This window comes from Leopardus geoffroyi, chromosome E3, assembly GCF_018350155.1.
Source record: "Leopardus geoffroyi isolate Oge1 chromosome E3, O.geoffroyi_Oge1_pat1.0, whole genome shotgun sequence".
NCBI classification, from domain to species: Eukaryota; Metazoa; Chordata; class Mammalia; order Carnivora; family Felidae; genus Leopardus; species Leopardus geoffroyi.
The window spans coordinates 4,013,405-4,035,144 of NC_059340.1; the positions used below are offsets into that span (position 1 = coordinate 4,013,405).

Here is a 21,740-nt window from a genome sequence, read left to right on the forward strand (position 1 = left end):
TGGCCCAGCCCAGCTGCTCGAGGAGGAGGTCAGGCCGGGCTTAGGAATCCGCAGGAGGCCCCGGGACCTCCCCAGCAGCCAACGCAAACTTGCCCAGTCCAGCAGGCTGCCTCTCCTGCCTCGGTCTCCCCGTTGCTCCCTGCACCCTGCCCCCGCACGGCTCCGCACACCTCTGGGCCTTGCCCACGGTCAACTCCTCCAGGTCTGGGGGCAGACGCCCGCTCCCCCCTCCGGGCGGCCCTCTCTGACCCCCAGCCCCCGCCATCCTTCGTCTCTGCCTGCGGACCCGTCTGCCTCTCCCTCTGCGGGGGGCTCGGAGGGTCAACCCTCGTCCCCCGCCCACCAGCAACTCACCACCAGCTGGGCGCTCCTCTGCAGCTCCAGGGCCTGGGCGGCCTGCTGCTGCAGGTACAGGAGCTCGTGCTGCCGCAGGAGGCGCTGCTGGGAGAAGAGCTGTAGCTGCTGGGCGTGGTGCAGGGCGCCGCGGCCCGGCGGGTACAGGGCGGCCCAGAGCGGGGGCGCCGCGGCCCGCTCCATCAGCTCCGCTGGGGACAGGGCGGACAGTGAGGCCGTGCCCGCCGCCCCCCTCTACACAGGGGGAGGCTGAGGCCCCCGGCAGCGGAGCCTCTGTACCCCCTTCCCTGTCCCCAGCCCAGGGGACACGGGCCCTGTCCCCAGCCCAGGGGACACGGGCCCTGTCCCCAGCCCAGGGGGCACCGCGCCCACACGCGGGGACCCCAAGCTCTTCCTCCCACCGCACCCGATGGTCTACCAAGTGGACTCCCATGGAATGGGAGGCGCCAGGGCAGGGGGGCCAGGGCAGGGGGGCCAGGCCCCAGGTGGGGGCAGCCTGCTTTGGTTCTGAGTAGGAGCCCATCAAAACAGGGACCACCAGAGCATTATTACCCAGGGAAACCCCAGACATCAGAACATCCCCTAGGAGCCCTGGTCAAACTCCCACCCCGTTGTTCTGGGCAGACGCCTGTCGCCCAAGAAGGCCCTTGGCATCTGGGTCAGGCTCTCCAGGCAAAGCTACCACAGCCACTGCCCCCCACCACAAGGCCACCACTTACCAAAGTGAGGCAGGTGATCGCTGGGAATGACCACGAGCTGGCCTGACTGGGGGTCCCTGACGAACTGGTAGGCCGACGGCAGGGAGCCCCCCAGGCCAGGCGGGAAGGCAGGTGCCATGCCCTGGTGCAGAGGTGGGGGGCCCAAACCTAGGAGAGACCCAGGCCCGAGTCAGTGCTAGGGGCTGGGGGCCCAGGACGACCCCAATTCTGTCCATTCCCTAGATGCCAACTTCCTGGGGTCTCCGTGCAGGAGCTGAGGGGTGACAGGCCGCAAGCCAACCACCCCTGGGTACCACCTCCAAATGGGCTCAACAGAGGGACCCCCACGAGGCCGGTGTCCTAGCAACTGTCCTCTTCAGACACGTGAGGGAGCCAAAGCGTCTGCAGAGGGGCAAGGCCCGGGCCCCAGCAACAGGAAGACAGGAGCCAGCTCGGGGCGTGGGTCCCACACGAGACTCCCCTCCACCCACAGTCCTGCCCCGGCCCCCTGTTCCAGTAAGAACCACGTCAGGCCCGCTCCGTCCTCAACCGCCAGACAAGGGGGAAGTCGCCGGCCCCGCACCTACCGTAGGGGTGTCCGGCGAGCCACATGGACGCGCTGCCCGAGCGGGGCAACCAGGGGGGAGTGGCCAGGTGGGCTGCGGGGTCGGCGGACCAGCGCCCCGAGCCTGCCAGCGACGGGCCCCCGGTCACCATGAGGTTGGGGTTCAGGCCATTAGCAGCACAGCTGGTGGGGTGCAAGCGAGCCAGGTCGGCCAGCTCCTTACTCTCTCTGGAAGGAGAACAGAGGCACTGGCAACCGCCCAGCTGGCCAGGGGGACGTGGGAGAGATGGGGTGTCGCCCCAAGCACCCAGGGGACACCCAGCGTAAAGAGGGGCGGGCTCAGCCTCAGGACAGAAGGGCCCCCGGGGCTTTCCCCCAGGAGGGGGACGCACACTGACTGTGGAGAGCGGCTGTGGGGCCATCTGGCCTAGGATCAGGGGCCAGGGCAGCTCGGGCTCTCAGGACAGGGGGCCCCACCCACTTAAGGTCGCCCTCCCTGGCCCCTCGCCCCCCCAAGCCCTCACCTAAGCAGCTTCTCCTGGTCTCGGTCCAGCCGCGCCCCCAGCAGCCGCTCCTCCCGGTGCCTGGCCCTTTCGTCCCCACAGTCGTCATCAGCTCGACCGTGTCCTGAGGGGAGCAGGCAGGCAGTGAGCCCCCAGCAAGCACCCCCTGCCGGCGCACCTGCACCCGCCCTCCCCCCGCCCCTGCCCCTGAGTGCCAGTGTGGACCTCGCCCGGGCAAGTGCGGGTGCCGCTTCACCACTGCTGTGCCTCGAAGGCGGGTTCTGGGGGCGGGGCGGGTCAAGACGGAGGGGAAACCACAACCCAAGAAAGCAGCACAGCCAGACCCAGGTCCCAGGGAAGCACCTGCCATGCTCAAGCCCCACTGCGGTCCCGTCGTGGTTCTGGCTGTTGCAGACACGTGGCTAAGCCTTCTCAAATCAGGACAGTAAAGTAAAACTAGAGAACACGATCCACGTCAGGGGGAAGGGGGGAGGACGGGAAAACGTGTGAGCTGCCCCTTCGGCTATACCTTCCCTGAGCTGCCCGACCCCCGAGAGCCCTCAGAGCAGAGAAGGCGGCTCCCCAAGTCCGGCCTGGCACACAGCCGTCTGGTCCGTCCCTCCCCCCCCTGCCACCTTCCACCAGCTCCAGCTCCTGCCCCCGGCCCTCTCTCGGGGTGTTTTCCGCACAAGCCAGAACCCGGTACACACGTGGCAGCCCCGGGCAGGCTAGGGCACGGTCGCTGGCTGCAGTGGCCTCACAGAAAGCAGCTGAGACGCTGCTCAAGAGAGAAATGCACTGGGGCTGGCGCCCACCCCGCTGCATCTCGAGAGGCCCGGCGGACCTGGGAGGGGCGCGCAGGGAGGAGGCCTCGCCTCGCCGAGGCGCCAGCACAGGTGCTCCGCGCCAGACCAGGGGTCCGGCAGCGGCCCCCGCACTCAGGGAAATGCTGCCATCAGCCATCTCCCCTTCATGTCTCCCCTCTGCCCACCCAAAACTGGGAGCGAGCAAAGAACAGAGCCCCCAGGAGAGGCTCGGCAGGGTGCGTGGTGTTTCCCCCCCCAAGCCTTCAGTAAGGCGGGAGCCTGACAGCCCCAGGACAAAGGACAGGAGCCCGGAGAGAGGCACATGCCCGTGGACCAAGCACGCGAGGAGACAGCAGCGCTGGGGAGGGGCGCACCCCAGAGGCAGGAGGGGACACTGGGCCAGGAGACCACCTGGGAGGACAGCCTGGAAGTCCCAGAGGTGGGCCAGGACGACAGGAAGTGCAGTGAGCATCTAAGCTGAGACAGGCCAACAACGGGGGCATCCAGAGGCCAGGCAGGAGTGAGGGCGGGCGAGGGAGCACGTGTCTTCACAACCTGGCCCCTGTGGGACACCGAGGTGCCTCCCTGCTACGTCGACTATCCACGCGGGCTGCAGTCGGCAAAGTCGCTGAGCCAACTTCACTTACACGGGCTCAGAGTTGCTGTGGTCTCACCCGGCCCGGCCCGGCCTGGGGCAAGCAGGGGAGGGGCCCTCAGTGGGAGAGCAGTGCCACAGCCAGCCTGGGGGGAGTGTCAGTGTGGTTCCTGTAACCACAGGGATCCTGAGACCACCCACCTGCTACATGACGGAGTAGAGGGTCCCTTTAGGGAATCCCCCAGGGTGGTCAGGTCCGGAAGGGCAGCCCAGGCTTCAGACAAGGCCGAGGTGTGGAGGACCCCCCAGAGTCCCAGGGCCGGGCCGGGCTGGGAAATTAGAGCATGCGCCCCAGCTCCCTTCTCCAGGCGGAGATGGCCTCCCAAGCCCATAGAAAGCCCAAGGGCCCTCCTGCCCAGCGGCCCACCCTGCATTCAGGGACAGGACTTAGCAGTGACTCCTGGAGTCCCCAAAAGGGACAAGTGCCTAGAGGGTCACCTAGCCCCGAGCCCCCTTGTCCGATGTCTGTTGCCCTGTCACCATTCAGGGTGCCAGTGGCTTCCCATCCCCTGTACACGCCTGACCCTCCTGCAGAACCCCAGCCCCACAGAACCATGCCCCAGTCACCAGAGCTCTCTGTATTCACCACACTCAGGGCCACACACGCCGTTCCCGACACCCAGAGTGCCCTTCCCCTAGACTATTCAGCCTTTCCGGTCAGAGTTTAGCTGAAATGCCACCTCCCCCACGAAGCCCTCCCTGACCACCTCTCCATCAAGCTCTCGTCTCTCTCCCTCCCCGCACTGATCGCAACGGATTGCTGTTCTGCTCGCTGGCTGTTCGCCATCTGTCTTCTCCATCAGATTCTGTACTGCTCTGGTTTAAGGAGTCCCACTCCCGCCTGTGTGCCTCCTTCCCTACCCAATACCTGGCCAAAGGGAAGCTACTCGGTAAACACACGGAGAATGAATTCACGGATAAATGAACCGACAGAGTCACAAGAAGATATCCAGGAAGAGTGAGATAAGCGAAGGCAAGGGCAAAGGCCCTCAGACAGAAGTCTGCCAAAGAACATCAGGGAGGCCACGGGGGCTAGACAGAATAAAAAGAAGGGCGCAGGAGGGGAGACCACAGAAGGGGTGAGCATAGACTGTAGGGCCTTGTAGGCTGTGGAAGGGAATGTGGTTCAGATTTTGTTCAGTGTGAGAAGGGAAAGCAGAGGGCCCGTCACCTCTCCGTGCTGAGTTCCAGGGTGGTGGGAGGCCAGCTCCTGCACGAGGCAGACGTGCGGGGCAGGCGCGGGGCCCCCTCCAATGTCCCAGAGGCGCAAGACCCCATCCCGGCCCTCCAGACATGAGTCGTGGGAACAACCCACATCTCAAGGCCACTTCTATGCGCAGGAGGCCCGCGGATCTTCTCCGGGCATTCACTCATTCAGGAGTCAAAAACCCAGGAGGTAAGCCCCAGCCGTCTTCCCGCTCTAGGTTAGGGAACTGAGGCACGACAAGACAGAGCCACCTGCCCAGGTCACAGCACCGACTGACAAGGAGGCCTCCTGGCTGGGATCAGCGTGCCTCCTGCGCTTCCCACAGAGAGCGGGCACGGGATGGGTGCCAGGGAAACGGCAGCCTTGCCCCCGGGGCCCACAGCCATGCGGCGACAGCCTCTCCAAGCGGGGCTGAGGCTGGGACCGAGGCCTGGTGGCCTGGCCTCCGTGAACCTGTCGGCAGATGTGGCTGCCACCGGCTCCAGGGTCTGGGGCCACGGCCGGGGCTTACACTCAGGCGACCCCAGCTCTGCCTGGAGCGATGCGGGCGTGTCCTCGCGACCCCTCCCCCCAGATCTACCCCTAACGTGACTCCATCACAGAGCTGATGCCAACAGGCAAGACGAAGAGGGAAGAGACGCAGGCCTGGGCCGAGGCTTCAAGCTCAGTCTGCCTCTTCGAGCCCGAGCCCTGGGACCCTGGCCAAGCCACTTTGCCTCCTCGCCCGCTCTCCCCAGGGGTGAAGCTGGGAGGGTACCAGAGCCTGGGCTGGTTAGGGTTCTACCTAACGACCGAGTTCTCCCACGGCTGTGCCGCGCTTCGGGGCAGAGGCCACGGATCGCTGGGACTCACAGGCGTAGGTCACGCCCCTCCTTGGTCCATCTCAGGGCCCCTGAGGGCCCACGGGGACGTTACTCCGGGAGGATCTAGGACTCACAGGCAATGTCAGAAGCTCCCAGACCCCAACACGCTAAATGCAAGCCAAGAAAAGGCAGGCCTTTCCCTGAAGGCAGACCAATCCCCGAACATCTCACCCCAAACCCGCCAGGCCCTCCCTCCTCCCCACGTTCTGTCGCAGCGTCACACACACATGCTCTCACACACATGCACATGCACTCCCTCACAGACCTTCTCTCACACACTTATGTTTTCTCTCACACGTTCTCGCTCTCGCTCTCCTAGCATCCCATGGACACAGGGCCCTCGGGAATGAGCAGGTACTCTGGGCTCCGACACAAGCTCAGGGAACTGGGAGCCCCCGAGAGGGGTGCCACGCTGTGTCACGTGAGCATCCTCTCGGGCAAGGACCCAAAGAGCTCTGACCTCGCAGGGGGGGTCCCTGGGGGCAAACCTCTGTCCCAGCAAGAGGACCCGTCCAGCACCGAACCAGCCACCCCCTGGCCAAGGGTTGCTGCCCACTCCCCCTCCAATCCCAGTATAAGGCAGGGCCTGGGGCCAGCTCCCCGGGTTGGAGGACGGGCCTTCCTGGCTCAGGGAAGAGGGGACGAGGGAGGCTCCACAAAGAACCACAGGCTCATTCAACAAACATCCAGGAAGCGTCACTCACTGAGTCACCTAAGCCGGATAAAGACCCTCGGCTGCTAGTTTGCATGCCAACGGGTGGGGCGAGGACCAGCAGAAGTCCCAGGGCGGCCCGTGCCCTGTGGGCTTCATCCAGCGCATCCAGGAGAGCAGGGCTGAGCCGTCTAGAGGCATCTAGGACAGGAGAGTGGCCATGGACGGAGGATAAAGCCCAGAAGTCAGCACGGGTGGGCCAGACAAAGGAAGTGATGGGGACCCAGGAGTCAGACACCCAAGACACCCAGGTGGCCTATGGGGTAAAGTCTGAGAGGTGCAGGGAAGGGGGCCATGTGGGTGCCACAGACAGGGGCCCACAATGTGGCCAAAGCCTAAACTCACAGCTGGGACATACGGGAAGCTGGCTGGACACTGGGGACAGAGACGCAGGGAAAAAAATCCAGGCCGACCATTGAGAAGTCACGAGAGCAAGGCCAGTGGGAGAAGAGATTCCCAGGCCGTTACCCCAGTCCAACATCCCCACACCACAACACACTTTACACCGTCCAGGCAGAGGGTACGGCCTAGTACCCAACTGTCGAAGGGTCCTTGGCTCAACGATGGGCAGACCAAGGCCAGAGTTCCGATAAAAATGCCGCAAATACCAACCCTCCCCAACCCCGTGAAGGATTCTAACAGCACGATACACAAGGGACACAAAAAACACCATCAACCAAGTTCCGGGAAAATATTCAACGTCACCAATAATTGAAAGAAACGGACCGTTCTTCCCTACCGAAATCAGCAAGCATTTTTTAGGCACTAAGGCACCAAATGTCCCACGAGACCACTAGGACCCCGTTTCTGTCCATCACACTCGGCCGTTCATTCATTTGTCAAACACTGCTCTGGCACCAGGTCCCACACTAAGCACTGGGATGATGAACGAGGCAAGGCAGGCACCCCCCTCAAGGACTTAGGATTGAAGGCCTCCAGCTGGCCTGTTCCTAGGAACCTATCTTAGGAAATGACTCAAAATATCAGGAAAATGCGATGCACAAAAATATTCGATGCAACATTCTAAACATGAACACATCAGAGAAGGGAAAACAAGAATGCCCATGAGAGGAAAGGTCAGCTGAGCTATGCTGTGTGCTCTAGACACAATAACAAAAGCCATCAAAAGATTATACAAAGAGGCACACCTGAGTGGCTCAGTAGGTTAAGCATCCGACCTGGGCTCAGGTCGTGATCTCACGGTTCGTGGGTTCGAGCCCCGAGTCAGGCTCCGTGCTGACAGCTCAGAACCCAGAGCCTGCTTCAGCTTCTGGGTCTCCTTCTCTCTGCCCCTCCCCCACTCTAGCTCCGTCTCTCTCAAAAATTAATAAACGTTAAAAAAATTTTAATCATACAAAGATCTCACAATCACAGTACCAGGAAGGCAGGGAGAAGATGACAGGTGGGACCCAAGACCCACCTTTAACGTTGCTCAGTGACAGGGAGCGCTCCTGGTCGGCTAGCCCAGGCCCCAGCCGGCCACTGCCGCCACTGTCCTTCTGCCGGGCCACGGCCACCGCAATGCCCACGGGTGGGTGTCGCACTTCTGCCTCCCCCTGGGCACCAGTGCCCTCGCGCCCGAAGGCCTTGGCGCTCTCGGGCCTCTCCGGGTCCCGCTTCAGCTGCCGGCCTCCTCCCGCCGCAGGGCCCGCGGGGTGTGGCAGGCGGGCCTGGGCGCGCGGGGCGCCCGTGGAGGTGGGGGCAGGCTCGGGTTTCATGGTGCCCAGGCCTCCGAAGGGGCTCTTCTTGCCGCAGCCTCCGGGGCGCACAGCCACGGCCTCGCGCGCGAAGCTGCCGCTGTACTTGATGAGGCTCTGCATGGCCGAGGCCTCCCCGGGCCCGTGGGCCGCGGCGTGCACGTCGGTGCCCGGCCTGGCACAGGCGGCCGCCGCGCGGGGCAGCGCGCCCCCGGGGTCCAGGTAGGCCTTCTTGGAGGCGGCCGCCGCCTCCTCCTCGGCGCGGCTGGCGTGATGATGCTGCGCGGCCAGCACAGCCATCTGCGTGGTGGCGAAGTTGCCCAGCTCGAAAGGCTTCCACTTGGGCTCAGGGCCAGCGGGCGGGGGCGGCCGCGCCGGCTCCAGGCCGAAGAGCTTGGCGGCCTGCTGGGGGGCGGCGGCCGGCCCGCGGGACGCGCGCTCGCAGGCCCGCGGTTCGGCCTCGGGCTTGAGCAGCTCCTTGGCGGGGAGGTAAGCCCGGGCGTCCGGGGAGGCGCGCGCGGCTCGCGTCGGCGGGGCTTCGGCGGGCGGCGGCCGCTTGAGCGAGCGGATGACCGAGTTCTTCTCGCGCAGCGCTTCGGGCCGGTCGGGGGGCGGCCGTGGCGACCCGGGCGGCGCCTGCAGGACGCCGGGCCTGCCCGCCTCGCGCTCCCGGGCCCGGGCGTCGCGCGCCTGCGATGCGATCTGGATGGGCCCCGGGCGCTCGTCGAAGGCCTCCACGGAAGGCACGAAGGTGGGCGCCACCACGCGGTGCTCGCGGCCCGACTCGCGCGCCGCCGCCGCGGCCGCGGCCGCCGCGGCTGCCGCGGGGAAGATGGTGTAGACGCCGGCGGGCGCCGGCTGCGGCGCGGCGAAGGCCCCGGCCGGGGCGGCGGGGGGGCGGGGGCGGGCCCTTGGGCGGCGGCGGCGGCGGGAGGGGCGACGGGCAGGGGCAGGGCCCGGGCAGCAGGGCCTCTGCGCGCCGCAGCCGCGCGCTCTCGTCCTGGCGCGCCGCCTCCTTGGCCACCAGCGCGGGGAGCCCCGCGTCGCCCGCGCCGTTGCAGAGGCTCAGCGCCGGCGGCGGGGGTGGGTTCTTGCCCTTGCACTCGGCGGCGGCGGCGCCCGGCGCGCGCGGCGGCCCCAGTTCGGCCAGGAAGGGCGACAGGCGCTCGGCGAGGCGCGGGGGCCCGCGGTCCTGGCGGCCCTCCGCCCGCGCCTCCTGGGTCAGGTCCACCACGCCGCGTGGCCCCGCAGCCTCCTCGCGGGCCCTCGGGTCCTTCTTGCCGAACAGCGGGGGCGGCTCCCCGCCGCGGCCCGCCCGCTCCTTGGCCGCACCTTCCCGCGAAGAGCCTTTGGTCGGGGCGCTGGAGGAGTGGCCGCCCGGGGTCCTGGAGGAGGGCGCGTGAGAGTGCAGGGCGCCCGGAGCCCCTGGGGCGGGCAGGTAGAAGCCGTCTGCGGAGAAGAGAGAGAGTGCAGGCGTGAGCGAGTGCCCCCTCATCCCGCCGACGCAGAAGCGGAGGGGCCCTCAGGGGCGCCCTGCAACCCCAGGGTTAGGAAGGACGGTCCTGCACAGCGCAGCCCTTGGAGGGCAGGCTCCGGAAATGGGAGGGTCTGGAGGTCATAATCTCGCCTTGGCCACTGACTAACCTCTCTGGGCCTCAGTTTCCTCATCTGGGAAAGGGGTAGAGGCCAGGGTTGTCTTTCGAGCCTACAGAGAGAGGGTCAGGCGAGTACAGCACAACTAGAAGGCACCAGAAGGCTGGGGGGTGGAGGGCTGGGGAGGCCCTCAGGAGCAGGGGTCTTGGAAAACAGAGGGGGTGCTGCCTGGCATACTGGGTAGTGGTGGGGACCCCCAGAGAAACCCCTCAGAAGGTACCCTCCAACCCATCTCCCCACTCCCACCCCGATACCTTTCTGGGTATCGAAAATGCTGGGCTGGCCCAGCTGGCTGAGGAGGGGGCTCCCGCTGCTGGGGGGCTCCAGGTGGTTCAGGTGGAGGTAGGATGGGTACAGCCCGCTGGGCAGATGGGAGAAGCCTGGAAGAGAGAAAAAGTCGGATTGGCCCAAGGCATGGCCTCCCAACAGGAACTTCCTTCCATCCCGCTCTTTTTCTTGAAAATAAAATCTTTTAGCTGTGGAGGGGGCCCCTGGTTCCGGGAGCCCTGAGATCTACGACCAGCTCCGTAGAGCAGGCTTGCCTCCCTCTAGGCCCAGCCAGCCCCCAGCCGCTTAAGCCCTCAAATCCCCACCGGAAGAGGATCCGGAAGGGCTCCAACTAAGCAGCGGATGATGATGATGATGATGATGATGGGGGCTCTAATCACAGGCCAAGTGCTGCCAACTGTTTTGCCTTTGTTATTCTCATTTAAACTTCAGCAGCACAAAACTCTGCGAGGCGGATACTCTTAACATCCTCACTTTACAGATGAGAAAACAGGCTCAGGGAGGACCACTGGCCCCAAGTCACACAGCAGAGGAGCCCGACTGTGAACGGAGGTCACCGGGACAGTTAACCTCAGCCCCACACAGACCACGTCGGGTGGTTTACTGATTTAATGAGTCCCTTCTGCTGTGTGACCCAGAGCAGGTCGATCACCTCTGAACTCAAGCCTGCCCAGCATCTCCAACTGTCAGGTCTCCCAGGAAGGTGCCGCCGGGAAAGAATTCCTCCTGGTGAGGATCCTTCCGGTGAGGTCTTCCCACCAGGGATGCCCAGAATTGGGGCTTTGTGGGACAGAGAAGACAGGAGAGGGTAGCCACAGAGAAAAGAAAGGAAACATCTAAAAGGGCACACAACGGAGGCCCAAGAGCCCCTGAGCAGGGCCCAGAAAGCCAGGCCAACTGGCGAGCAGGCAGGTTGCCGAGCACCGGGGGAGGGTCCTGATGCTCTGCCTGGGCTGGGGGGGGTCCTACGGGACCAAAGGCCAATCGGAGACACCTGAGACTCGGGCCCCACGTGCCCCCAGTGGTTCCCTCCGAGGCCAGAGATGCAGGACCTGTCCCTGGCCACACCGGGCCCACGTTTCTCCCACGGCGCCACCTGCTAAAGATATTAACCACAACCCCAGAAAAACCAAGAGCACCTGATACACATGATCTCTTTCAAGCACTGAAACATCGCATCGGATCCCTCTGCTTTCTCGGCTGTAGAGTGGACCCGGCGGTCCTTACCTCACAGCTTGCTGGGCGCATAAGATGAGTTCAGATGTGCAACGCAATGTACATAGTAATAAGCACCCTACGTGCTTGGAGCCGTTACTGCATATGCGTTACTGCACAGCACTTGTGACACGGAAGAAAAGGGAGTCGGGAGGGGCAGAGGAGCAGGCTGGTGGCACGCAGGCACCAGAGGCACCGTCTTAGCTCTTCAGGTCCCTCCAGCCCCACCCTGGCTGACTGAAGAGGGAGGCTCAGGTGGGAACCGCAGCCCCAAAAGACTGCCCACCTTCCCAGGCCTAGAGAGGCAGGACCACCCCCTCCTGGTGAGCCCCTGGCACCGAGGAGAAAGTGGGGAGACAGCGCGCTGCGAAAGACCCCAGAAAGCCCTCGGGTCTGCAGTGGACGCTCCCAGGACCCAGCATCCAAAATCCGCCAGAGGGGGGGAAGAGCTCGGGGTCCCTCAGGCCCATCCCTTCCCCGACAGAGGGGACCGTGGCCCTCACTGCAGAACTGCAACAGGAGGGCCCGATGACCCTGGTCCCACTGCTCCAACACTGCTTATCGAGGGTCCCCAGGGAGACCTCGGTGACCAGAACTAGGCCCTGCCCTCAGAGCTCACTCTGGCGGGAAAACGGATGTCTCACAAGTAAACACACAGATAAACCTGTCCTTCAGGTGAGAGGCGGGCCAGGGCAGGGGGGTGGGGATGCGGGTAGCTGAGCCCTAAGGGATGAACAGTGGGTGAGGGCCCACAGCGGTGGGAACAGCTTGTGCAAAGGCCCCGTGACAGAGACCAGAGGAAGCACTGAGTATCTGAGGAACAGCAGGGCAGCTGGATGACCAGGCCTTGTCCCCCCACCCGCCAGCCACGGCAGGAGAGAGGCCCGGAGGTGGAAGGGAGTGGGCAGGATGGAGAGGTGCCAAGGACAGTGGCCCACAGCCCTCAGCCCCGCCCACCTGGCACACTCCTTACCTTCATGGGCATGAGCGGCCCACAGCTGCACCATAGGCAGGTTGCTGGGGGTAGGGGAGCGGAAGGAGAGGTCAGAGGGCAGGGGCACGGGGCTCCCGTGGGACGAGGCTGAGGGCCCCATCCCGCTGGCCACAAAGCTGCCCAAGAAGGCCTCGCCTGCAGAGAGAAGGGGGGGGGGACTGTCAGGCACCCACCAGGCCCCCACTGCCCGGCCCAGCACCCCGGAATCCCCATGTCTCCCCCACTTCTTGGAGCTACCACTGGCAGGGACACCAGAGAAGCCTTTCCACCCCACCCTTGACCCTCCGGCTCAGGATGGGTCTGGTCACCTCGACCAGATCCCCTGGGACTTGAAAAGGCTGCAAGTGTGGCCCCAGAGGAGCAGCCAGAAGGACGCCCGCCACCAAAGACCCTCACCTCCGGGGCACCCAGCAATTAGCAAGAGGGCTCTCCCAACCCCAGACCCAAGCGGGACGGTCTCCCCACCTGCAGATAAGAGCTGAGGTGCGGCGGGGGACAGGGCCCTCCCGAGGCCACAGAGCGAGGGGGTAGGGGGTGGGGGGCCCGTGGCCTAAACCCCTGCTCACGTGGAGCTCCTGGATCAGGGGGGACCCCACGAGTCGGAGAGCGACCCCAAGGCAGCCCTGGTCAGACCTGAGGCGTTCTCGGCCAGCATCGGCCAGCCCGGTGCCGGAAAAAACTACGTGCCCATTTAAGGCACCAGGAAGCTGCTGTTCGGAGGTGGGCAGTGCCCGGTCGCACAGCCAGGGAGCCGTGACCCGGAATACACACCCCGAAAGCACCCCACAACTACAGCGGATTAGCGAGAGGAAGCAGCGAAAGACCGAGAGCAATGGGCCATCCTTCCAGAGAGCAGAGCATCCCACCCAAGGTCCCTCGGATGGGGGTGTGGTGGCCAACCGCTTCTTGGTAGAGCGGCGTGCCGGAGCCTGGCTGGACGTCGCCTACCCCAGCCACGCCTCACCTGGCCAGGCCCACCCCAGAAGGGATGCCCCCTCGCTGCCACCGGCCAGGGGCGCTGGCCCTCAGGATCCATACACCCCACCCTTCAGGGGAAGATCCCTGCAGGCCTCCGGGTCCCAGGCCAGGGGGAGGCCTGGGAGACTTGGGCGGGGGGGGCTGCCCTTCCCTGGCCTCAGGTCGCTCATCAGCAAAATGGGAATACTAACGCCTCCCTTAAGAACCACAGTGAAGAGGAAAGCACGCACCGCAGGAGAATAGTAACAACAAACGGCAGCCTCGCCCAGTCACTGACGAGCACCAGTCTGGGGACTGAATCCTCCCACCAACGCCCCCAGGAGGAGGGGCGGAGGCCTGCACACAGAACCGAGCATGGCGGGGATGGCCAAGCAGCCAGCAGGAGCCAGCTCTGGCCAGCCCGAGCTAAGGGCTGCCCGTGTGCCCCCTCGGGTAACCTCCCCACATCCCTGTGAGGCGGGTACTGTCTGCAATGACCCAGACGAGACACCATCGGCGGCCCCAGCCCACGGTGGGGGGGGGGGGGGCTCCCAGAGCCCCGTCCCACCTCAGGGTCCCCAACAGCGCCGTATGCAGTCTGTATACGACAGGCGCTCACTTACTACCTCCCGGGGGCACAGGATGCCACAAAGTCCACCCGGTCCCTTTGGGGGTACATGCAGGGAAACGGCAGGAGGACACCTTCTGGCCACATGTGCCATCACCAGACCCCGTGTCTGCGGAGTCCCCGTCCTCCAGCCCAGCCTCACCCAGCCCCCTCACCAGACTCCAGCGCCAAGCCTTCGGGACCCAGGGCCATGGCGGCCGGTCAGGACACCCATGTGGCCCGAGCCTGGGCAGCAGGGCCTCTGGGCCCCACCAGGCCCCAGGCTTCCTCCTTGGCAGGCAGGCGGGTAGAAGGCTCCGGAAGCCAGCAGCCAGAGGTTTGCGCAAGGGCTTACATCAGCCACCAGCTCTTCCTGCCTCGGGCCGCGCGGAAGCCCGGTGGCCCAGGCCTGCCCCTGCCCAGGCTTGTGAAACCCGCCCAGCAGCACCCAAGGCCTGGTGGGGCGTTGGTGCCCGGATGCCACCAACGGCTCCCGCCTGCCACAGGGGCTCAACGGCGCCCAAACTCCCTTCCCCGGGTCCGGCGGGAATTCTGGTGCCCTGGCAAGACCACACGGGCCAACGTGCGCCCCTCCCAGACCAGAGGTGTGCGACTCCGTGCAACAGGCACACCGTCGCCACCCCACCGCCAGTCACAAGGTCGGTTACACACGACAGGGGCGTTCATTTGCACATATACCCTGCCCCCCGTGCTCTCCCCAAACTATTCTCCTGAAGCCGCTGAGCGATGGATCTCGGATGCAAACCAAACACGCTTCCGAATGCCGGTGGCTGCCTCCGTTCCACCCAGCCGCTCGGGCACCAGCCCCCAGGTGTCCTTGTCGACCCCCCCAGACCCGGCCCGTTTCCCCCTTAGGTGGGGCCTTCCCGGCGCCTCACCGAAGCCCCTCTGGCCACTGCATCCAAGCCCCTGCCAAACACACTTGGTAATGCGGATCCCTCCCCACAAGCGGGTCCCCTCCCTGCAGGCGAGAACCGCCAGCCTCACTTCCTGCCACCCGGGACCCGGCACACAGCAGGCGTCAACTCGTGGACTGGCTACTCGAGCGCCGTTTCTAATCCTCCGATGGCAAAAGCAGAGAGACCCGCGTCAGGATTAGGAGACAGGGTAGTGCTCCCTTCGGCAGCGCAGATACTAAGGGCAGGGGCGGCCCCTGACCCCTGAGGACACCCACCAGGCGCCATCCCAGGCCATCCTGCCGGGTCTCCCTGGAGTGGAGGACAGGCAGCTGACCCTCGCCCCGCATCGCCAGAGCCTCCAGGCTGCTGTCCGAGGCCCCGGCCCGTGCCTCGGCATCCCTGGTGCTCCTCTCAAAGTCTAGGTACACAGGGGCGCCTGGGTGGCGCAGTCGGTTAAGCGTCCGACTTCGGCCAGGTCACGATCTCGCGGTCCGGGAGTTCGAGCCCCGTGTCAGGCTCTGGGCTGATGGCTCGGAGCCTGGAGCCTGTTTCCAATTCTGTGTCTCCCTCTCTCTCTGCCCCTCCCCCGTTCATGCTCTGTCTCTCTCTGTCCCAAAAATAAAATAAACGTTGAAAAAAAAAAATTAAAAAAAAAAAAAAAAGTCTAGGTACACACCCCTGCTCCTCGCACCCACCCCTGGGGACCCGGTGACGGCCTCCTAGCTCCCCAGATGTGGGTCTCAGGGCTCCAGGGGACAGCGACAGTCAGGCCAGAGCCCAATGGTCTCTCCCTAGACTTTGCTGGAAATCCTCCCGCAGGGCCCGAGGTGGGAGGGGCTCTCCCTGCCACCCACCGAAGGCTGAGCTCGAGGCCCGGCCCCCACCCTGGTCCCAGGCTGCCCCCTGGTGGCAAGAGGTGCCGCCTGCTCACTGGCCGCCTTGGAAGCCAACACCAATGACCTAAAACACACGTGTAACCACAACAAATTACCGTCATCCAGAATAATAACGGCGAACGCTAAACAAACAGGCTGGGCCACCTGGCACCACTCATGCTGAAACCACTTCAGGTTCACACGTGGTCATTTGTGGACTCTTCTCCCCAGCATGAGGACAAGCGACGATCGCAAGTCACAGGGCGCTGGGCAGGGCGCGGAGCTGGGGCTGACCCCAGAGCCCAGCCATCGGCTCTGCAGCCCTGCGGGGCAGTCACCCATAGGAGAATGTTCCCGCTGCCCCGCTTGCCGTTCCGAGCAGGCCAGGTGAATAAATGACACTTACGGCCCCGTAAGCAACAGCGTTGGACACATGCTCTGTATCTGTGCTGAGGCTACCTACAGCAGCCACTTGTGGCTACTGAGCATGTAAATGTGGCCGGTGAGTTAACACATCTTTAATTTTCCGAAATTTTCATGAGTCTAGGGGCACCTGCGTGGCTTAGTTCAGCGTCCAACTCTTGATTTCAGCTCAGGTCATGATCTCGCGGTCCGTGAGTTCGAGCCCCGCGTCGGGCTCCGCGCTGACCGCTCGGAGCCTGGAGCCTGCTTCCGATTCGGTGTCTCCCTCTCTCTCTGCCCCTCCCCCCGCTCGTGCTCTGTCTCTCTGTCTCAAAAATAAATAAGAACATTAAAAAAAAATTTTTTTTTACCGTGTTTTAATTTTAAATTAGTTTATACTTAATTTAGCTTCAGTCTGTGAGGGCCTCTCCTTGCTGGAAACCAGACTGGGGCCAGGGACGAGACCTCTGACAAGCCCGTCCTCCACCACAGGAAGGGAGGTCACAGAAGGGTCCCCAGGGACGACAAAGAGACAAGACCCTGGCTCCAAGGCCCACTTGCTCTGTGACTCTGGGCAAGTTTCTCCGTGTCCCCAGGCTGTGTGAAGTGGTCACATGGTAAACATAACGTGTAAAATGCTTTCGTGAAGTGCCACGGGACGTCGGCTGCCATTTTTACGGTCATTCTCGTCATTTTTCGGTACAAACCCTGGGGCTCGGAGAAGCAGAGCACCTGCTCAAAGTCAGGGTGTGGAAGGGACCCTCTACCCAAATTCCCTCTGTCCTTCCTTAAAACTTTAATTTTGCAACCAGAGTGCTAGTGATGGCCCCCTACGAAGGCACTAAATACTACTGAATCACACACTTCCGAACGGTTAATTTGAAATTCACTGTATGAATTTCACCTTGAACTGGGAGACAACAACAACAAATGATAAGCTCTCCTCTCTGCTGGCTGGTAGACCAGCCTCTCTGCCCAGAGCGCCCTGATGCCCGGCGCAAGGCAGGCGGTCCCTGGGCTGGCAGCTCCCCATCCTGACTCACCCTCCCACAGCCCTGGGAGCGCAGGAACTTGGTTCTCCTCATTTTACGGACAAAGAAACTGAGGCTCAGAGCTTGCCTGGGGGGACCAAGTTGCTGGGACACTGCTATAGACACACTGTCACACCAAGCCCTCAGCTTGGGAAGCCCACCATGGCGGACCCCTATCTCTAGTCCAGTCCTGGGCCCTGAGAGAGGGAAAGTGAGGGAAAGTGAAGGAAGCCCCTCCCCGACCCCCCTCCCCCACCGCCACCCTAGGAGGTGCTTGGAAAGTGGTCTTCTCCTTCTCTGGTCCTCAGTGCCCAGGGAGAGGGCAAGGATGCCCCAGGGGGGCCGGGGAAGGAGGCACTGAGGCCCAGCTCCCCGGGGGAAAGATTCAGGGTCCCTCCAGGAGCATAAGCAGCAGAGAGCTGGGTAAGGTCGGCCTTAGCTCCCCACTCTGTGCCCCCTCACGCACTGAGTTAACAGGCCTTCCCCAAGCTGGGACCACCACCATCCCAGCCCCTCCCACCCCACACACTGCCAGCCATGGACAAGCACCCCAGGATCACAGCAGTGAGCTATGGATTTGGGGACACTGGCCAGCCTGTTTTCAGCCATCACCACCCCCCTCACCCACACCTGGAACACAGGAAGAGCTTCTGAGGTTTGCCTACTCTGAGGCTGGCCAAGGTCACCAGAAGGCAGAACTTGAATCCAGACAAGGTCCGTCCTTCCGTCTGTCCATCCGTCCATCCCTCTTTTCTTCCTTCCCTCCCTCCCTCAATGCTTATGTAGGCCTACTGTGTGTCAGGAGTTGGGGACTAAGCCCATCCAGATACACTCTGTAATGTGCGACGCTATGCCCATCTGCTGCCAGACACCCCCCGTCCCCCGGCCAGAGTAACAGTCAGGCCACCTCAGCTGGCCAGTGGAATCCTGCCTCTGTAACAGATGGAAGTCACTGGGGACCCTTCTAGTCCTGCTCTGGTGGGAGCAGGGAGGGGTACTTGGCGAGATCACGGCGGGTACAAAGGTTTGGTAAACGATGAAGGATTTTATCACTCCAAATGGGCTGGGCTGGAACATGGAACAGCACAGCCTCACAGGCTGCACCCCAGGGCCTTTGCACCTCAGCCTGGAATCCCTTCCTCCCTCCAGATCCGCCAAATGGTCTGGAAACTCCCATCTGTATAGACCTCGCTCCCTTCTCTTATACCCCAAGTGACGCTTGATGAATACGGCCTTCCTAACCATGCTATTTTATTTGTTTTGCTAACCACGCTATTTTGGACTGCGACCCACCCCACCCTACACCCTTTCCTGAACTATTTTTCTCCATAGCGCTTATCACCATTTATCATACCAAGCACACATTATTAGTTCCTTCTTTATTGTAGCCCCTTGTTTATTGTCCCTCTCCACCCACTGGAACAGGAGTCGGCAAGCTTTTTCTTGAAAGGGCCAGATAATAAATCATTTAGGCACTGTGGGCCTATCTTGCCTGCTGCAGGGAAAGCAGCCACAGACAACACATAAACTGTTGGGCTCTGTGCCAATAAAACTTTATTTACAAAAAAAAACCGGAGGTACACCTAATTTGGCTAGGGTCCGCAGACCCTTACGTTACAGTGTGGGTTTATACCACCCCAAGTGCCCCCTACGCTGCACACAGAAGGAGCTCAATTATGGAGGAGAGGGATGGGCGAGGTTATGATCAGCCAGAGCCTTTCCTGAGACCCTGTTTCACAGCCAGCATTCGGCGTTCAAGAGGCTTTGCTTCATTCTGTCTCCCCACCCCCCTCAACCCTGGGAGGGGAGGATTCTTAACTCTTCTGCAGATGAAGAAATTGAGGCTCTGACTCCAAATTCTACACTCTTCCACTCAGCCACACCACCCAGACGCTAGACCCTATTTGCCTGGTTTCACTCCCAGCAAAGCCTCCCCCTAGCCAAAACAGAACAAATCTATCGTCCCTTTCTATTTAAAACGTTCCGGCCTCAGAAAGGAGCTGTATCCCTTAAAGTGTCACCAAAGGCTATCAGAGCATCTCATCAGCATGATCAAATCAGGGTTATCACCCAGAAAAGAGCTCATTCCAGCCCAGAGCACCGACATGTGACTCAGGCGTTTCTATGACAGCAGCTGAAAATAGGGTGAGGACCCTCCAGATAAAATGACCTTCACTCCCACTGATCCCGAGACGCACAGACCTCTGTAATATCTAAGCCAGAGAGCGGGTTAATGCCCTCGCCGTATAAAAAAAGAGTCTGATCATTCAGTAAGAATCCCAAGCAAATCACCGACAACAGCAAATGGCTGAATCCGGTAAGAAATTTCTCGTTAGGATTTACAAAGAAGTATCAAAAGGGGATGACGCCATTTTCGTCTTTCCAACGAGCACATTTGGGGTTTGGCTGCGGGGAGGGCGGAGGCGGGGTGGGAAGCCACCCAGGGAGGGTGAGTAGAGAGCCAGCCCATCCCCAGCTTTCAGAAAGCAAATCAGCAGAACTCTTCAAGGCCTGGAAAAGGCATGCAGACCCACTATGGGGGTCCCTCCCAAGGAAATCACCAGATGTGCCTCCTAGGATGCTCACTTTGGCCAGACTGAGCCAGAGATTCCATGCAATCCCAATCCAAATCCTGGCAGTTGTGTGTGCGTGTTCAGCCTCTAAATGTTACCCCCAAATAGGAAGCAGACTCCCGAGGAGGTATCTGCACACCCGTATTCGGAGTGGCATCATTTACAATTATTCCCACCAGCCGAAGGTAGGAGCTACCCAAGGCCCAGCTGGATAACCAGAACTCGGTCCATCCATAAAATGGAACATGATTCAGCCTTAAAAGGAAAGGAGGGGCCCCTGGGTGGTGGCTCAGCCAGCTAAGCGTCCGACTCTTGGGTTTCGGCTCAGGCCACGATCTCACGGTCCATGAGTTCAAGCCCGGCATCGGGCTCTGTGTTGGCAGTGTGGAGCCTGCTTGGGATTCTCTCTCTCCCTCTCTCTTGACGTGCTCCAACATGGATGAATCTTCAGGACACTATGCTCAGGGAGATCAGCCAGACACAGAAAGACAAATGCAGAGATCAAAGTAGGATCCCTCTTTTAGGAAGGTCCCTGGAGTAGCCAAGTTCATAGAGACAGAAAGTAGAAGGGTGGGTGGCAGGGGCTGCGGGGGGAGGGGCAGGGAACAGGGAATTGTTGTTTAATGGGGACAAGGTTTCGAAAATCAATTCCAGGTGGACTGTGGCTCTACACGTGAAAAGCAAAACAGGAAAGCTTCTAGAAGAACATGCCGAAAAAAATACCTTCACAGCCCGAGGGCAAACAAAGGTTTCTCAAAGCCCATTTTATAAACGGCACGAACCAAAGAGATAAGAACGATGTACTGGAGATTACGTTCAAATGAGAAATGTCCATTCATCCCAGGACACCATTAGGAGGGAGAAAAGGGAAGCTACCGCATGGAAAAAGATCTGTGCCCTACGTCACCAGGGAAGGGTCTGTATCTGGAATATATAAAGAACTCCTGCAATTCAATGAGAGAAAGTCAGACAAGAGAAGGTAGAAATGGGCACCCAGAGGGTCACAGATAAGATATCCAAATGGCCAGTAAACGGATAACAAGGCACTCATTCTCTTTTCTTTTTTTTTTAAGCTTTTTTTTTTTTTTAAAGTATTCTCTACACCCAACGTGGGGCTCGAACTCACAACCCTGAGATGAAGAGTGGCACACTCCTCCGTCTGAGCCAGCCAGGCGCCCCGGTACTCAGCCTCTAAAACCAGGGAGGGAACGTGAATTTAAACTACCACATACGGGGGGCGCCTGGGTGGCGCAGTCGGTTAAGCGTCCGACTTCAGCCAGGTCACGATCTCGCGGTCCGTGAGTTCGAGCCCCGCGTCGGGCTCTGGGCTGATGGCTCAGAGCCTGGAGCCTGTTTCCGATTCTGTGTCTCCCTCTCTCTCTGCCCCTCCCCCGTTCATGCTTTGTCTCTCTCTGTCCCAAAAATAAATAAACGTTGAAAAAAAAAAATTTTTAAACTACCACATACGGGCCCGCCAGAGGGGCTGAGGTCAACAAGGAAAGATGGACAGGATTAAATATTAATACGCGGCTGGAGGAAGCGTAAATTGGTACAACCACTCTCACGACCGGTTGGGCACCCTCTGCCAACCTTTGTGACCCAGCCGTGCCCTCGCAGGTATACATCCGAGGGCAAGGTGTGGAAACGCGCACAGCAAGTCGGCCTTTCTACGCCTTCCGCGCGGAGTCTAACCACGATAGTAGTCAAAATCAGAAAACGACCCAAATGTACATCAACAGCCGGATAAACAAATCGTGACGTGGCCGCACCACGAACATCTCCAGCGAGGAGAAACTACCACCACCCAGACCGGGGCCGTGGTGAATCTCACCACCTCACCCAAAAGGCAACACAGCACATGCCTCCTTGTACTACCTGCGCGGACAGGCGACTCAAGCGACTCAAATCTCAGGTGGTTTGAGAAGGTCACCTCTTGGGAGGGGGAAGAGAGCAGGGGGACCGTTACGCAGTGGGTTCAGTTTGTGAAAAAATAATACAACTGTACGTCTATGATCTATGCCCATTTCTCCGTGCATCTTAAACCCCAATAAAAAATATCCATATGGGGCACGTGGGTGGCTCAGTGGGTGAAGTGTCCAACTCTTGATTTCGGCTCAGGTCATGTTCTCATAGTTGTGGGATCAAGGCCCGTATCAGGCTCTGTG

The 21,740-nt window shown here is 61.5% G+C and overlaps 1 protein-coding gene across 1 annotated transcript in view; it reads right to left on the bottom strand.

The window, feature by feature from the left end:
- The window catches only part of TNRC18 (trinucleotide repeat containing 18), an 83,066-nt gene that overhangs the window by 49,749 nt on the left and 11,577 nt on the right, over positions 1-21,740 (bottom strand). Inside the window, exons 2-9 of the mRNA XM_045462445.1 lie at positions 12,190-12,345; positions 9,968-10,093; positions 8,958-9,509; positions 7,784-8,926; positions 2,142-2,244; positions 1,640-1,845; positions 1,074-1,220; positions 355-545 (exon numbers count right to left, since the gene is read on the bottom strand). Coding sequence (XP_045318401.1) covers positions 355-545; positions 1,074-1,220; positions 1,640-1,845; positions 2,142-2,244; positions 7,784-8,926; positions 8,958-9,509; positions 9,968-10,093; positions 12,190-12,345 — 2,624 coding nt within the window. The remainder of the gene's footprint in view (positions 1-354; positions 546-1,073; positions 1,221-1,639; positions 1,846-2,141; positions 2,245-7,783; positions 8,927-8,957; positions 9,510-9,967; positions 10,094-12,189; positions 12,346-21,740) is intronic.